This window comes from Perognathus longimembris, chromosome 6 (genome assembly GCF_023159225.1).
Source record: "Perognathus longimembris pacificus isolate PPM17 chromosome 6, ASM2315922v1, whole genome shotgun sequence".
NCBI classification, from domain to species: domain Eukaryota; kingdom Metazoa; phylum Chordata; class Mammalia; order Rodentia; family Heteromyidae; genus Perognathus; species Perognathus longimembris.
The window spans coordinates 13,637,723-13,653,761 of record NC_063166.1 but is presented as its reverse complement, the minus strand read 5'-3'; the positions used below and the strand labels follow the sequence as shown (position 1 = coordinate 13,653,761).

The 16,039-nt window shown below is 54.9% G+C and overlaps 1 protein-coding gene across 1 annotated transcript in view; it reads right to left on the bottom strand.

The window, feature by feature from the left end:
- Tnxb (tenascin XB) overlaps positions 1–11,443 on the bottom strand; it is a 67,520-nt gene extending 56,077 nt beyond the window's left edge. The window contains exons 1-4 of the mRNA XM_048348033.1: positions 11,250–11,443; positions 4,605–5,015; positions 1,523–3,268; positions 759–874 (exon numbers count right to left, since the gene is read on the bottom strand). Coding sequence (XP_048203990.1) covers positions 759–874; positions 1,523–3,268; positions 4,605–5,004 — 2,262 coding nt within the window. The 5' untranslated portion in view covers positions 5,005–5,015; positions 11,250–11,443. The remainder of the gene's footprint in view (positions 1–758; positions 875–1,522; positions 3,269–4,604; positions 5,016–11,249) is intronic.
- Between the last annotated feature and the right edge of the window lie 4,596 nt (positions 11,444–16,039).

Sequence of the window (16,039 nt, the reverse complement as noted above, 5' to 3'; positions counted from 1 at the left end):
AGTAAAGAACCTAAGGGTTTTCCCTGGGAAATATGAAAGATGGTGTGATGGCTATTGTCTCAAGACACCTGACAGTTTGTAGTATGGGACACAAAGAAGGCAAACAGTATCCCAGCTAGGGCCCCTCAGTTAGGGCCAAGGGATGGATGAGAGAACGGGGGCACACTTGGACTTAGTGACAACAAAAAGAACTGACTGACACTGATGGCCTGCCCTGTCCTGGGAAGTCTTAGAAGTATTGAGCTCCCCTTCACTGAGGTGTTCCTGCTGCATTGGACCAATGCTTGTTGGAGATGCTCTGGAGGCTTCCATGCCCAGGGTGGAGCAGAGCAAGGCCTTGATAGCAGCTTTCAGAATCAGCCACCTAGCTGAGCACCAGTGGCTCATGCCTGTAATCCTAGCTATTCAGGAGGCTGAGATCTGAGGTTTGAGGCTCAAAGCCAGCGGGGGCCGAAAAGTCTGTGAGACTCTTATTACCAATGAATCAGCAAAAAGCTAGAAGTGAAGCTGTGGCTCAAATGGTAGAGCACCAGCCTTGAGTGAAAAAGCTAAGGGAAGTGCCCAGGCCCTGGTTCAAGCTTCAGTACTAGGGTGCATGTGCGCGCGCACACACACACACACACACACACACACACACACACACGAGAGCTAGCCATCTGGATTCAACCAGCGCTGAGAGGAACTTCTGCATGAAGTGAGCCCCCAGTGCCACCCCCAGTGCTGCTCCTGCAACTCTCGGAGCTTGACATTCCTCTCACCGTGGGGATGAACTGAATTTCATAGGCATCCACGGGACCAGAAGCTGGGGTCCACTCTGTCCGGACAGTGGTCTCCTCCAGGAGGTGCATCCTCATGCCCTCAATGGCTGGTATCTCTGCCCGGAAGAATAGAGAAAGGTGGTTAGCCCAGGCAGTGGCCCTCCCCGGGACCATTACAGTTGCCTCAGATCCACACCTAGAGGCCAGCTCCAGCTCCTATGCTGCTTTCCAACAGGCGGGAAAGGCCTGTAGAGGTCTGAACAGAGCCTCCAACTGTAGGGATACAGAATCTTCATGAATACAACGAAAGGGGTGCTGATCTGCTCCTGACAGATCTGAAAGCCAGCATGCCATTTGTGTGTGTGTGTGTGCCACTGGAGCTTGAACTCAGGACCTCAGTGCTCACTTGGCTTTTTTGCTCAATTCTGGAGCTCCACTACTTGAGCCACACCAACTTTTTGCTGGTTAATTGGAAACCACAGCCTCACAGATGTTTCTGCCCAGGCTGGCTGTGAACCACGATCCTCAGATCTCAGTCTCTTGGATAGTTAAGATGCTAGGTGCCACTAGCATAGGGCAGCCTCCTCTTCCATTCTGTTGCCCCTGGTTGATCCTGGCTCCTCTAATTGACGCTTGGCCTTCCCACCCACACCCCGATCTCCACCATCCTTTTCCCTCTAGGCCCGGGAGTCCCTAGGCCTCGAGTTCAAATGCTCCACGGGCTCCAGTCCTTGGTGGAATATATGCCAAGGCTGCGGGCTCACCTTCGCCGCAGTCCTCCCCGGCGTAGCCTTCCTGGCAGACACAGCTGCCCTGGCGACACTCCCCGCGGCCGCGACAGTCCCCGGGGCAGGTCTGGATGGCGCAGTCCGGGCCCCGGAAGCCCTCGACGCACACGCACTGGCCGGCGCGGCAGAGCTCGCGGGGCCCGCAGCCGCCGGGGCAGGCGCTGGCCGGGGGCTCCTCGCGCCCGCAGTCCTCGCCGCCGTAGCCCGCGTGGCACACGCACACGCCCTGCACGCAGCGCCCGCGGCCCCGGCAGTCGGCCGGGCAGGTGCGGGTGGCACAGGCGGGCCCCGTGTAGCCCGGGTGGCACAGGCAGCGGCCGTCCTCGCAGCGGCCGCGCCCGTGGCAGTGGGCCGGGCAGGCGCGCACGCCGCAGTCCTCGCCCGCGTAGCCCTCCCAGCAGCTGCACACGCCGTCCTGGCACACGCCGCGCTGGCTGCAGTCGCGCGGGCACCGCCTCACGCCGCAGTCCTCGCCCGCGTAGCCGTCGTCGCACACGCAGCGCCCGTCCAGGCACTGGCCGCGACCTCGGCAGGCGCCGGGGCAGGTGCGCGCGCCGCAGTCCTCGCCGCCGTAGCCCGCCTGGCACACGCACACGCCGTCCTCGCAGCGCCCGCGGCCCCGACAGTCGCCGGGGCACCGACGGCTCCCGCAGTCCTCGCCCGCGAAGCCCGGGTTGCACACGCAGCGGCCGTCCACGCAGCGCCCGCGCCCGCGGCAGTCGCCGGGGCAGGCGCGCGCGCCGCAGTCGCGGCCCGTGTACCCGGGCCAGCACACGCAGCGGCCGGCCTCGCAGCGCCCGCGGCCGCGGCAGTCCCCGGGGCAGGCGCGCACGCCGCAGTCCTCGCCGCTGTAGCCCGCGTGGCAGGCGCACACGCCGTCCTCGCAGCGCCCGCGGCCCCGGCAGTCGCGCGGGCAGGCGCGCGTGCCGCAGTCGGGGCCCGCGTAGCCCGGCCAGCACACGCAGCGGCCGTCCTCGCAGCGCCCCCGCTGGTGGCAGTCCCCGGGGCAGGCGCGCACGCCGCAGTCCTCGCCCGCGTAGCCCGCGTCGCAGATGCACTCGCCGTCCTCGCAGCGCCCGCGGCCCCGGCAGTCGCGCGGGCACGTCCGCGTGCCGCAGTCCTCGCCCGCATAGCCCGGCCAGCACACGCAGCGGCCGTCCACGCAACGCCCGCCCTCGCCGCAGTCCCGCGGGCAGCTCCGCGCCCCGCAGTCCTCGCCCGCGTAGCCCGGGTCGCACACGCAGCGCCCGGCCTCGCAGCGGCCCCGCTGGCTGCAATCGCGCGGGCAGCTCCGCGCCCCGCAGTCCTCGCCCGCGTAGCCCGGGTCGCACACGCAGCGCCCGGCCTCGCAGCGGCCCCGCTGGTGGCAGTCGCCGGGGCAGGAGCGCTGGCTGCAGTCGGGGCCCGTGAAGCCCGCCCGGCACACGCACACGCCCTGCACGCAGCGCCCGCGGCCCTGGCAGTCCCCGGGGCAGGAGGGCCAGCCGCAGCTGGGGCCCGCGTAGCCCGGGAAGCACACGCAGCGGCCTCGGACGCAGCGGCCCTGGTCGTTGCAGTCGTCCGGACAGGACGCCGAGGCTGCGGGTGGCGAAGCGGTGGGCACCCCCGTCTCGGTGGGCTCGGAGCAGGTGGGCCCGCCCCAGCCGGGCTCGCAGGAACACGCACAGCGGCTCAGGTCGAACACGCCGCGGAGGCTGCAGAGGCTCCGCACATCTGTTTGTCCTGGAGTAGGGAAGGAGAGGCGGGAGATTGAACCTAAGTACATACAGTGCTCCTGTGGGGAGACACAGCCTAGTTCATGTCGCTGGGTCGTGCATGGGTTGCTACCAACACTCTCAATTCTTCCTGTGTGTGCCCTAGGCTACATCCGCCATCCCCAGTAGCCAGCCAGTGAGACCTCTTCTTTTTTTCTTTTTTTTTTAAGTTTTTAAATTTTTTATTCTTATGATAAAGGTAATAGAGAGGTTACAGTTACATAAGTCAGGCAAAGAATTCCTTCCTTCCTTCCTTCCTTCCTTCCTTCCTTCCTTCCTTCCTTCCTTCCTTCCCTCCCTCCCTCCCTCCCTCCCTCCCTCCCTCCCTCCTTCCTTCCTTCCTTCCTTCCTTCCTTCCCTCCCTCCCTCCCTCCCTCCCTCCCTCCCTCCCTCCTTCCTTCCTTCCTTCCTTCCTTCCTTCCTTCCTTCCTTCCTTCCATCCTGGGGTGTTGGACTCGGCCAGGGCTCTTCAGCTCAAGGCCTAGTGCTCTACTGCTTTGAACCACAGCAGTCACTTCTGGTTTTCTGGTGGTTAATTGGAGATAAGAGTCACACAGACATTCCTGCCCAGGCTGGCTTTGAACTGTGATCCTCAAATCTCAGCCTCCCGAGTAGCTAGGATTACAGGAAAGAGGCACCAGTGGCTAGGATTACAGGAAAGAGGCACCAGTGCCTGAAGAGTACATTTCTTTTTTAACAACATCACCCCTTCCCTCCCTCTCTCCCAGTTTTCCCTTCCTGTCCCCACCCACAAGTTCATTTTCAACTGTGTCTAGTGAGTACCATGGCTGCAGTTGTTCACCCTTTGTCACTCCATTTCTGTGCCTTCCTTTACCATTTCAAAGGCAGATAAACAAGACAAAAAAGAAACAAAAACAGCAACAAAAAAACCTTCTTGTTTCCATTTCCTGGAGTTAATTTTGACATATATATATATATATATATATATATATATATATACTTTTTTTTTTTTTTTGCCAGTCCTGGGGCTTGGACTCAGGGCCTGAGCACTTCTTTTTGCTCAAGGCTAGCACTCTGCCACTTGAGTCACAGCACCACTTCTGGCCGTTGTCTGTATATGTGGTACTGGGGAATTGAACCCAGAGCCTCATGTATACGAGGCAAGCACTCTTGCCACTAGGCCATATCCCCAGCCCCTTGACAAATATTCTTTTATTTATATGATCATTTCAGTGATACCTTCTCTAGTTGATACCAAGGTTCTTTATAGATTAGTCTTGCTCATAAACACCCCCCCCAACCCTCCTCTCCCCCTTCCTCTTCTCCTGGGGCCACCTGCTTACCTGTGCCAGCCTGGGCAGCTGCAGGACAGCACCCCCCTGTACAGTGTTCCTTCAGCCCCTTCACCAGCTCCTCCAGGATCTCCAGTCGGACCCTCAGGGCCTGCACCTCTGAGGCAGGGACTGGGGGCTCCGTGCCCGGGGCACACCCACATCCAGCAGAAGGGGGCAGGTTAATGCGGTGGGTGAACACCACTTGCTTTTCCCCTCCTTCCACTGTGTGCTCGTAAAGCTGAGAAGCAGGGTTGCCCCCTCCTGCCCCCACGGCCCGGCCCCCTGGCTTCGGAGGGGGCCGTGGGGCTGGAAGTGTCACATTGGATCGTGGCGAGAAGGGGCCTGCGCCCGCGGTGCCCAGCAGCAGCAGCAGGACCACACTGGAGGTGAGGGGGCCCTGGGCTGGCATCGTTCAGGAGGCTGCAGGGAGAGAGGGCACTCGTGAGTGCGGGCTCAGAAAAGAGGTGAACCCAACATATACCAGCAGCCACAATTAACCTACTCCGCTCACATGGATGGGAGAATCCACATCCACCTCAACCTGGGAGGAAGGAGGAAGGGGAGTCGGGGAAGGGCGGGGAGGGGCAGATCCAGACTTTACCTCTCCTGATATTATTTGTTAACTCTGGGTCCCTTTATTAATTTTACATCACACACACAGTCACAAACATTACAGACGTACACTAGCCTAAAGGCCTTCGTTTATTTGTTTTGTTTTTGTTGCCAGTCCTGGGGCTTGGACTCAGGGCCTGAGCACTGTCCCAGGCTTCTTTTGCTCAAGGCTAGCACTCTACCTCTTGAGCCACAGCACCACTTCTGGCTTTTTTCTATATATGTGGTGCTGAGGAATCGAACCCAGGGCTTCATGTATACGAGGCGAGCACTTTACCACTAGGCCATATTCCCAGCCAGCCTAAAGGCCTTTGAACTGTATGTTTCCTCTGCTTTTAAATGTTTGCCCTTTTGAGCTGAGCTCCAGTGGCTCATGCCTGTAGCTACTTAGAGGCTATTTGGGAGGCTGAGATCTGAGGATTGTGAAGTCAGTCTGGGCAGGAAAGCCCATGAGACTATTATTTTCAATTAACCACTAATCATCATCATCATCATCATCATCATCATCATCATCTCAATTATCTCAGAAATAAGGCTGTGACTCAAGTGGAAGATTGCTATCCTTGAGCAAAAAAGCTCAGGGACAGTACCAGGCACTGAGTTCAATTCCTAGGATTGGCAAGAACGAACGAAGCCGAACGAAAGAAAGAAAGAAAGAAAGAAAGAAAGAAAGAAAGAAAGAAAGAAAGAAAGAAGAAAGAAAGAAGAAGAGAGAAGAGAGAAGAAAGAAAGAAGAAAGAAAGGAAAAGGAAGGAAGGAAGGAAGGAAGGAAGGAAGAGGAGGGAGGGAAGGAAGGAAGGAAGGAAGGAAGGAAGGAAGGAAGGAAGGAAGGAAGGAAGGAAGGAAAGGAAGGAAGGAAGGAAGGAAAAGAATAAAAGCTCAGGGCTGGGGATATAGCCTAGTGGCAAGAGTGCCTGCCTCGGATACACGAGGCCCTAGGTTTGATTCCCCAGCACCACATATACAGAAAACGGCCAGAAGCGGCGCTGTGGCTCAAGTGGCAGAATGCTAGCCTTGAGCAGGAAGAAGCCAGGGACAGTGCTCAGGCCCTGAGTCCAAGGCCCAGGACTGGCCAAAAAAAAAAAAAAAAAAAAAGAATAAAAGCTCAATGTGGATAGGAACCTCATTTAACCTTACACTGCTGTGCACATTGGATAAATGTGCTATTAGACACCGATGTGCTAAATGAGATGAGGGAAGGGTTAACTAGGGCCAGTTTTCCCCAAACACCTGGATCCCAGCTCCTTCTGCCTTCTCAGAATCCTGAAGAATAGTGTTTCTGTCTCTTCTCCTCTCCTCCCCTCCCCTCTCTTCCCCTTCCCTTTCTTCTCTCCTCCTCTTCCCCTCACCCCCATTCCTACCCCTTGTGGTTGGAGCTCAAGACCTTGTACTTTCTAGGGGCAGTCTACACTTGAACCACACCCCTAGCCCTCCCCACTCTTTTCTTAACCCCATGCTCTCAATTAGATCCTTCCCATCAGCTGTATATATAATCCCATCATGCTATATCTATTTCTGTATGATCACAAACCACCATAAATGCTACAAGTGAGAATTTTGTGGGATACAGTAGCACAGGAGAGGGGGCCTGACCTGGTCAAGAATTCTCTGAAGGAAGAAGAGTGAAGAGAGGCACACTCCACCGAGGGACCAACATCCACTGGGGTGGGGAGAGGAGCACAGAGGATGTGGGAGTTAAGGAAGGCTAGTGGGGCAGGAGTGGAGAGAGTGGGGGGAATGTGAGGGAAGATGAGATGAGAGGTCAGCAGGGACGGATGATGGGGGCTGTTTGTCAGTGTGCTAAGTGAATTTGGAAGGGAGAAGGAAAGGAGTGATGTCCTGATTACCTTTACAAGACGATAGAGGGCAAGAGGGAAGCAGAGGGCCAGCGTGGAGTGTAAAATCTGTGGGGGCAGGCACCAGTTTTTCTTTTTCTTTTTATCTCTCTCTCTCTCTCTCTCTCTCTCTCTCTCTCTCTCTCTCTCTCTCTCTCTCTCTCTCTCTCTCTCTCTCTCTCTTCTTTTTGCCAATCCTAGGGCTTGAACTCACAGCTTGGGTGCTCTTCCTGAGGGTTTTTTGTTTGCTTGTTTGCTCAAGGCTGGTGCTCTACCACTTGAGCCACAGCTCCACTTCCCTCTTTTTTGGTGGCTAATTGGAAATAAGAGTCTCATTGACTTTCCTGCTTCAGCTGGCTTTGAACCACATTCCTCAGATCTCAGCCTCCTGAGTAGCTAGGATTATAGGTGTGAGCCACCAGCTCCTGGCAGTACCTACTTTTTTTCTTCTCAGCTGCTTTATGTTTATATTTAGCACATGAGAAGTGCTTAATAAATAGCCGTTAATAGTCATAAGGAATGAAATGCCCAATTTAAGTCCAGGACTAGCATTAAGGCTGGAGTTGGGGACAGGACCAAGGTCAGGGCTAGGACCACGGACAGTGTCTGAGACTGAAAGTTGGTTGGAGACTAAGCAAAGCAGAAGAGTCAGAAAACTGACAGAATGTACTCAATTTAGACTGATGACCCTATAATTTTACCTCTAAAAACATAAGCAAAGTAGCAGAATTTCTCACAAAGGCCCCAAACTGGAAACTACAAAATGTCATTAAAATGGGTTAAGTAAATTGTGGTTTATTTACACAGTGCCATAAAACGAAAGAATGAAGAGGAGCTACAGTTATATGTAGAACTGCAGATGGAGCTTAATAAGATTGAGCCGAAGAAGCCAGATACATCAGAAAACATGCTAGACAATTGTATTCAAAATGAAGTTTGAGGCATGAGGGCAGTAAACTTTTCGTGTTCTAAGTCAGAAAAGTTGTGCTTTTTCTGGAAATTTCTGAGGTGCTAAGGTTATCTTGTTTTGCACCATGCATGGGGGCACATACATGTAATCCTAGCACTTGGGAGGCAGAGGTAGGAGAATTGTGAGTTCCAGGCCAGCCAGGGCTACCTAGTGTCCTAATTCAAAAAACAAGAGCTGAGGATGTCACACACACAGAGAAAGAATACCTTGTTTAATTAATTTATTTGTGATTGAATCTAGGGCTTTGCACATGCTAGGCAAGTGATCTACCACTGAGTAACCTTTCCTTCCCTCCCTCTCCCCTCCCTTCCTTCCTTCCTTCCTTCCTTCCTTCCTTCCTTCCTTCCTTCCTTCCTTCCTTCCTTCCTTCCTTCCTTCCCTTTTGTGGAGCTGTGGGTTGATTCAAGGGAACATCTTTTTTCTTAATCTGGGTGATTGTTACCAATTGTGTTCGTGGAACTCACAGAAGCAAGTACTAGGAAGCAAGAGAGAGAAGGGTTGGCGAGGAAAGGTATGAATGGAGGAGGGGGGGGTGTGGGGAACAAGAGAATTCAGAGAGGGCACAGCAGGCTTTCAGTTCGGGTAAGAATCACACCGGGAGGCTGGCAGGCGCCCAGCTCATCCAGAGCAGAGAGGCTAGGGAGAACAGGAGGGCGAGGTGGGAGGTGGGAAGTGCTGAGTGGTTGGGGATGTCACTGGTGAGGAGGGAGGGGGCTGTGACACTCCTCCAACAAATGTATTTCCTGGCTTCCTCTGGGGCAGAGAAAACGGATGCTTTGGGGGCTACTGTCATCACCCTGTCCTATCAGTCATCAAGACAGAAGGAGAGGTGGACAACAGACTGTCTCCTCTCCCCACCCCCACCCCCCACTCCAGAAAGCCAGACAGATAGGCCTGGCTGCAGAGCTGCCCCTCACGGTGCCCCCGCTTTGCCCTCAGCTGGGGGGCGGGGACCTGTGATAAGAGATGGTTCCTGGCCTACCTTACTTGTCACTCTGTATCTAAGGCCTGTAAATCACAGGTGATAGGTAAGATAGGTGCTAGCTTACTTTACCTGTCACTTCATTTCTAAAGTCCTGTACCCAACTGTGGCATGCATGTACATACAAATATCTGACACATACACATATCTTCACCTGTACTCATCCACAAATGCAAATATGAGAACACATGTACTTAAAAACACACATGCACCCCAATGCAGGTACATGCATGCACATATGTACTGTTCATGGTCTCCCACACCTAGTCTTTGGACAAAGCATAAGAGAGCCAGTTGTGTCTGGGTACGGGTGGCTTGTAATCTTAGCTCCTCAGGATGCTGAGATCTGAGGCTCAAGATGCAAAGCCAGCCCTGAGGAGAAAAGTCTGTGAGATTCTTATTTCCAATGAACCAAAAGAAAAAAAAAAAAGCCAAAAGTGGCAGTGTGGCTCAATGTCAACCTTGAGCAGGAAAAACAATGAAAGCGAGAGCTCCCTCTCCACCCAAAATACCCCATTTCAATGGCTCAGAGGACAGCTGTGTGGAAGCCCTGAGCTGGAACGCAGGGAGCCAAAGTGGGGGCCCTTCCCCAGTGGGGAGCAGGCGGGCCTCTGCTGACCTTCTGCCCTTGCCCCTGCCACCCGTCCCGGCCATCTGCTGCTCCCAACTCTGGGGAACTTTTGGCCCTATTCTCAGCAATGGGCAGATGATTTGGGTGGCTCTGTGTCTCCCTCTACCAGGCTCTGATGTGTGGGGTTTTTTTTGGGGGGGGGGATGTGGCCTCACCCTCATAGTTGGGAGAACTGGCAGGGGTGGGGGCATCTTCCCAAACTGTGACTCAGCATCCTGGGTATTTGGTGTTGTGGCCAATTTTGACACTTTGCTCATAGAGGACGGTAAGTCCCATGGGGTGGGAGAAAGGGTGAACTTCCAGGAGGAGTGTTCCAGAAATTGGGGGGGGGCACTCTAGCCCTACCCCCTCTGCCACACACTTGGCTGGAATCTGGCAGTGAGAGGCAAAGGTAGGACTCTGGGGACCGAGGGGAGGGGACCGAGTCATGGGTGTGAAGCAGGTGGAAGCTGGAGGAGATAGGGGTGGGGGCCAAGATGCCCTTGAACTTGGGGAGAGAGCAGGTGGGCCTCAGGGATGGAAACATTAAGCAGCATTTCCAGAACCTTCGTGAGAAAGGTCAAGGGAAATGTGAGGGACAGGAAGGCAGCTTCTGGTTCTGCACTCAGCGGCCAGGATTTGAGCGGAAGGATGTTTGAGAAATAGAGGTGCTAGGTCCCCACAGCGCTGAGGGAGGGCCAGGGAAAGCGGGGGGGGGGGGGGCTGTAGATCCGGGAAGCAGGGGCGGGGCCAACAGCAGCTGCGGTGTTCCCCAGTTGCTTCCCAGTTGCCCCCCCCCCCCAGTCCACTTCCAGTTGTTTCTAAGCCATCAAATTCTTTCCAGGCGAGATAACGGCCCGCCCGCCCCACCCGGGGAGTGTCACGTGTGTTTGGGGGGGGGGGAGAAATGGAGGGGTGGGAAGGTTCAGACTGACAGAAGCAGGGGGAGGCTGGGAGGGGAATGAAGTGAGGGCAGAGTCCTGTGCCCTTGCGGGACACCACTCAGCCTTTGCAGTGCAGCCGCCTTGTGCTTGGCCAAGAACAAGTTTAGGGGTGTCTCTGCATGCTGTGTCCTTCCAGACCCGAGTCCTCACTTTGCCCCATTTCATTATTTCCTAAAGTCTTGAGATTTCCCAGCCTGTCCTCCCAAGTCTGGGACCTTGGGTAACCCCAGCAGTCCCCATCTGAATGTCCCCCCCCTCCCTCCCTCTCTCTCTCCCTTTCCTCCTCTCTCTGGCTGCTCCTGCAGTTCAGCTGCTCAGTACCTGCCACTCTAAATCTACTCACCATTTCCTCCCAGCCTTAGCTGCTTCCCAACTCCACTTCGTCCTGTCCTCTGCACCCCCGGATGACCAGCCCGGGTCCCCATCTGACTCCTCTGATTTGCTCCCCGCCCCTCTCAGTTGCGTGCGTCCTGCCCAAGCCCAGACACACATCGCCCTCCGCGCGCACACCGCACATTGCCAGGTCCTCTCTCAGACACACCTCCCCGGGGAATCCGGTGCGGGCTGGGAGCCCCAGGTCCCCGAGCCCCAGGGCTCTCGGTGCAGCGCTCCTGCCACGCCTTCACCAGCATGTGTGGGATGGGAGAGAAATCCTTCGCTCCCACTTCTCCATCTGGGGCTCCCCGCACTCCCTAACTTACCTGGGCGCTGGGCTTCTGCTCTGCCTCTGCACCTGCTTTGTCCCAACCCCTGGAAGGAGCAGCTCGGGGCAGGGCAGGGTAGGGCAGGGCAGACTCTTTGGCAACCCTGGGTTCCCCAGAGGACCCCTTCGCGCGTCCCTTGCAGCCCAGGCTCACACAGCCGCAAAAGGACTGTGGATCTGGGCAGCGACAGAGAGGAGTGAGCCTTCAGCAAGCAGGGGGAGGAGAAGGGGAGGACCAGCATGAGGTCAGGGAGGGGAGTAGAGATAGGGCAGGGCCTCCGATCCTTCCTGGACCCTCCCACCAGCCACCCCTCCTTTCCTCCTGCCCCATCTCCTGGTTCCCCTCCCTGTCCAAGACCAGAGTCCCACCATACCCTCATCTCACCCCCGCCAACTCTTCTCTCCCCCTCCCATGTCCTTTCCTTATCCTGTTTTTAACTCCTCCCAACCTTAGTTTTTGCCCAACCTGCTAGTTCCCATTCTCCCTGCTGTTTCCATTTGCCCCACCATTTCTTCACCTGTAGCCCTTTCTCTTAGACCCGTTTTCTCCTCTCTGCCAACACCATTCCTCCAGGCCAGCCCCTCCCCCTCCACTCCCATGCTCCTTTTTCCCAGCTCAGCTCTAGCTTGAATCTTGACCCTACCCCATCATTACCCAGCGTCTCAACCCTCCCCTCGGAGGTGCAGTGTAGGGAGCAGAAGACAAGAGGTACCCCCAAAACGTAAGCCCATCCCAAGTTCCTTGTGATTGACCTACCCAGCTCTACCCACCAATCCCTCCTGCACTCCTTCCCCCACCCCTTGCTGTCCGGAGCTGTCTTTCTGTTCAGCAGTCCCCTCTGGTCTCAGCTTGTGATCACTGCCCCCCTTTCATTCTCCCACCTCAGCAGATTCCTAGAGAAATAGCAAGGGAGACTTGGGCAATGACTGTGCAAAGGATTGGCTGAACATCAGGACATATGATTTGGGAAGGAAGTAGGAATTGAGTGAAGGGACCTAGAGGTTGGGAGGAAAGGGAGGGATGGATCAAAGAGCTAGAGACAGGAGGCAAATATGGGGTAGGACACTCAGATGGAGGGATAACATGATGGAAAGTTGGCTGGGGGCTAATGCCTGGAGGGCAGGGTCAGGAAACAGGTGTCGGCAGAGACAGAAAGAGTAGGCACCGGTGGCTCATGCCTGTAATCCTAGCTACTCAAGGAGGCTGAAGTCTGAGAATTGTGGTTCAAAGCCAGCTGGGGCAAGAATGTTTGTGAGACTCTTGTCTCCAATTAACCATTAAAAAGTCTAAAGTAGAGCTGTGGTTCAAGTGGTAGAGCACGATCACAAACCTTGAACATAAAAGCTCAGGGACAGTGCCCAAACACTGAGTTCAAACCCCAGGACCAGCATGCACACAAAAGAGACAAAGACAGCCAGAGGCCCAAGTAGACTATACCTAAGTCAGCTGGGCATTTCCTTGGCCCCATTAAGCCAAGTGCTTCTGTGAGACAGAGCTGAAGGGGGCATTTGTGCCATAGGGAAAAACATCCAAGCAGAGAATAAATCTCTTATTGCCAACCTTATCACCAAGGTGTACCTTGGCTAAGCCATGTGATGAAAGGACTTAGTCACACATGGGTTGAGGTATAGGTGTCCAACACCCCAGGCTAGATCTCCAGTCACAGGTACAGATGGGTCAGGGCATTCGCGGCAACATGTGGCCGGAGACAGCAGTACACATGAGCTCTCGCATGGATGTCCTTCTGTGTGTGTGTCTGTTTTTTTCCTGGCTTTGATGGAGAAAGTGAAGTCAGCATCTTGGACTGAGCTGAACTCAACTTCCTTCCTCTGCCTTGGCCTGAAGCCCACAGAGCCAGGGGTAGGTAGGTAACCACTGCCCTCCAGATCTCCCAGCAGGCAGCTGGGGTAGGGGAACAGTAGATGAAAAAAAGGAGGGTCTTGAACCCACATTACATGGGTACAGATTGAACAGAGTGCATCCTCAGATTCATGGCCTATCCACTCTTCCAGGTCTTTCTTGGTTTCATTATTTGGGAAAAGGGATCACCATAATCACATTTGACCCAGAGAGTGGCCTGGAGCTGATGGGAGAAGCTAGAGCCAAGATGGCCCTGGGGAAGGGATGCTGGGATCTCGGACAGGAATCCAGGGTTCCAGATGTTTACAAGTTTACAAGGCATTTGGGGAAGTCACAGGAAGTTAACAGTTTCAGGCCCTCAAATATTCAGCTAAGATGGATGCAACTCGTGGATTTCTCCTAAGGGGCTCTTCTGCATTTGCATGTCATCCGGAGAGCACCAACCCTTCTGTGGCAAGGGTGCCAGACAGGTGCTTGTCACCACTGTGAACAGCCCAGGGCAGAGAGGTGGGGAACAAATGTGTTTGACAGCGTGGGTGCGGGGAGCCCAGGGGTCAGGGCTGGGGCTGACCTCACTGGCGGCCTGGGTGGCAGGTGGCAAGGCCATTGTGGTGTGGTCCCGGTGTGCCATTGGCTGTTAACAGGAGCCAGGCGTCTTTAGCTCTGAATGTCTATCCTGGAATGATGGTCCATGTTGCGGTTCTGATCTCAGGCAGTTACAGGCGAAAACATATAGATGAGAGAGGGGGAAAGGAAGAAGAGGAGAGGAGAAAGGACAATTGAGGGCAAAGACTTGAAGGATAAAGAGAGGAACGAAGAAGAGAGGCCAGAGGCTATGATCCAAGGAAAGTCCCAGAGAGGGGAGAGATAGGAAACATTTGGATTAGGCTTCCATTTACAAGCGGTTTCCTACACACTGCAGGCATTTTATTAAAACTTCTTTGTGTGTGGTGAGAGAAACAGACGTTGTGTGGACGTTACGTGGCTTGTCCAGGGGGCTTTGCTAGTGGTGGGGAAGGTGAGCCTTGGCCACACTGGCTCATTCCAAAGCCCGCGTTTTCCTCTCCTTCCTCAACAGCTCCAGGAAAGGACGGCAGAAAAAGAGGGCAGAAACCAAGTGGCTTCTTGAAGGACTTGGAATGAAGAATCTGGGTTTTTGGAACTTCATGCTCAATCCAGTTTTTGGTTTTTGTTGTTTTTTTTAAATACAGTGTGAAGAAACTACCTAAGATCCATTACAGAGAGTTGAGGATGCGGGGTAAAGACAAACATGGAAAGAGCCCATGAGAAGAAAGATGGGGCAGACAGAGACCAGGGCTGAACATGGTAATGCTACACAAAGTAGGGTCTGGACCCTTAAAAGTTCCTTTGCCAGGAGACATGGGTGTGGGGAGAAGGGAGGAGGGAGGACATTTCTATCTCGTGACAAAAGAAAGTCACACAATTGTTTTGTTCTGTGCTCTGGGCCGGGTGGGTGCCTGTATTTACCAGAGGGACCGAGGTCGCTGTGGCAACCACACATCTGGGCCCCGGAATCCAGATGTGCTGTATCCAGAAGCCATAGCAGAACGATGAGACAAACATTAAGCTCCCCCAGCCCTGGCCCCCACAGCTGGAAAGAGGACAGAGGACCAGAGTGGGGAAGTACAGCGAGAAGGGGGGAGGAAGAAGACTGGCGTGGAGAAGGGAGGATATAACGGGAAGGGACACAGAATGTGGCCAAAGGAGTGGGAAAGGAAATGGAGAGAGGACAGTATGACAAAGGCAGGAGGTACGCAGTGCCAGCAGTAGGAGGAAAAGACCAAGGGGGTGGGATGGGGGACACTGAAATCGAAAGAGAAGAGGAAGCTGGTGGCTCATGCCTGTAATCCTATCTAGGAGGCTGAGATCTGAAGATCACAGGTCAAAGCCAGCCAGGGCAGGGACGTCTGTTAGACTCTTATCTCCAGAAAAAGCTGGAAGTGGCGCTGTGACTCAAGTGGCAGAGCATTAGCCTTGAGGCAAAGCTCAGGGACAGTGCTCAGGCCCTCAATTCAAGCCCCATGATTGTGGGAGAGTAGAGAGGAGAGGAAAGAGAGAGAGGAGAGAGAAGGGGGCACGAATGGGAAAAACACAAACCAGGAATAAAGGTCTAGAGAGATGGCAAAAGCTGATGGTGGGGATAAAAGGCTAAGAAAGGTGAGAGAAGTCTAGAGAGGAGGGAGGGATGTTGGGGTCAGGGGTGTTAAAGGAAACAAAGTGGTGACATGGGGAAAGCAAGCATGAGATGGTGGCCCCAGGAAAGCAGAAGGGAAAGCCTAGAGAGCCCAGGACAGGCAGAGTCGATGGCATGCAGGAGACAGTGGCCGTGGTGGTGCAGGATGGAGGTATGGCAGAGGAATGCAAGTCCACCTGCCCCCGCCCCCCCGCAATTTCCACTGGCTCTCTAAATCCTCCTCCAAACTCCATCTGCAGCCCGGCTCACACCTGAGTGTCCATGTTCCCAGTGTGACCTCAATGCCGGCTCTGACCCTTTTCCTGAAGTGGGATCAGGAGGGAGAAAGCGCAGTGCGCTAAGCCAACAGTGATGGGCCAGGACGGCATGCAAGGGGAAGAGACTAGCACACTCTAACAGGAACGGAGCAGGACTTGGCTGCTGTGTACTGTGCCCGCGCGTGGCTGTCACCACCTCTCGCCCTCACAGAGGACGCGGCACGACTACCTTTCACCGATGGAGACCGAGGCTGAATGTTTAAATACATCGGTCAAGAAAGAGCTCCGCTGGGAGCCCAGTTTAGGTGATCTGCTTCCAAAATCCTGGTTCTCATGGCACACAGGGCCGGATCGGGCTGGATAAGGCTCAAGGGATCCTGGGACAGGAAGTGGTGGAGGACCAGGGCTGCCCTCTGGAGGGGGAGGGAAGCCTAGTTCCTGGGAGCCCCAGTTCC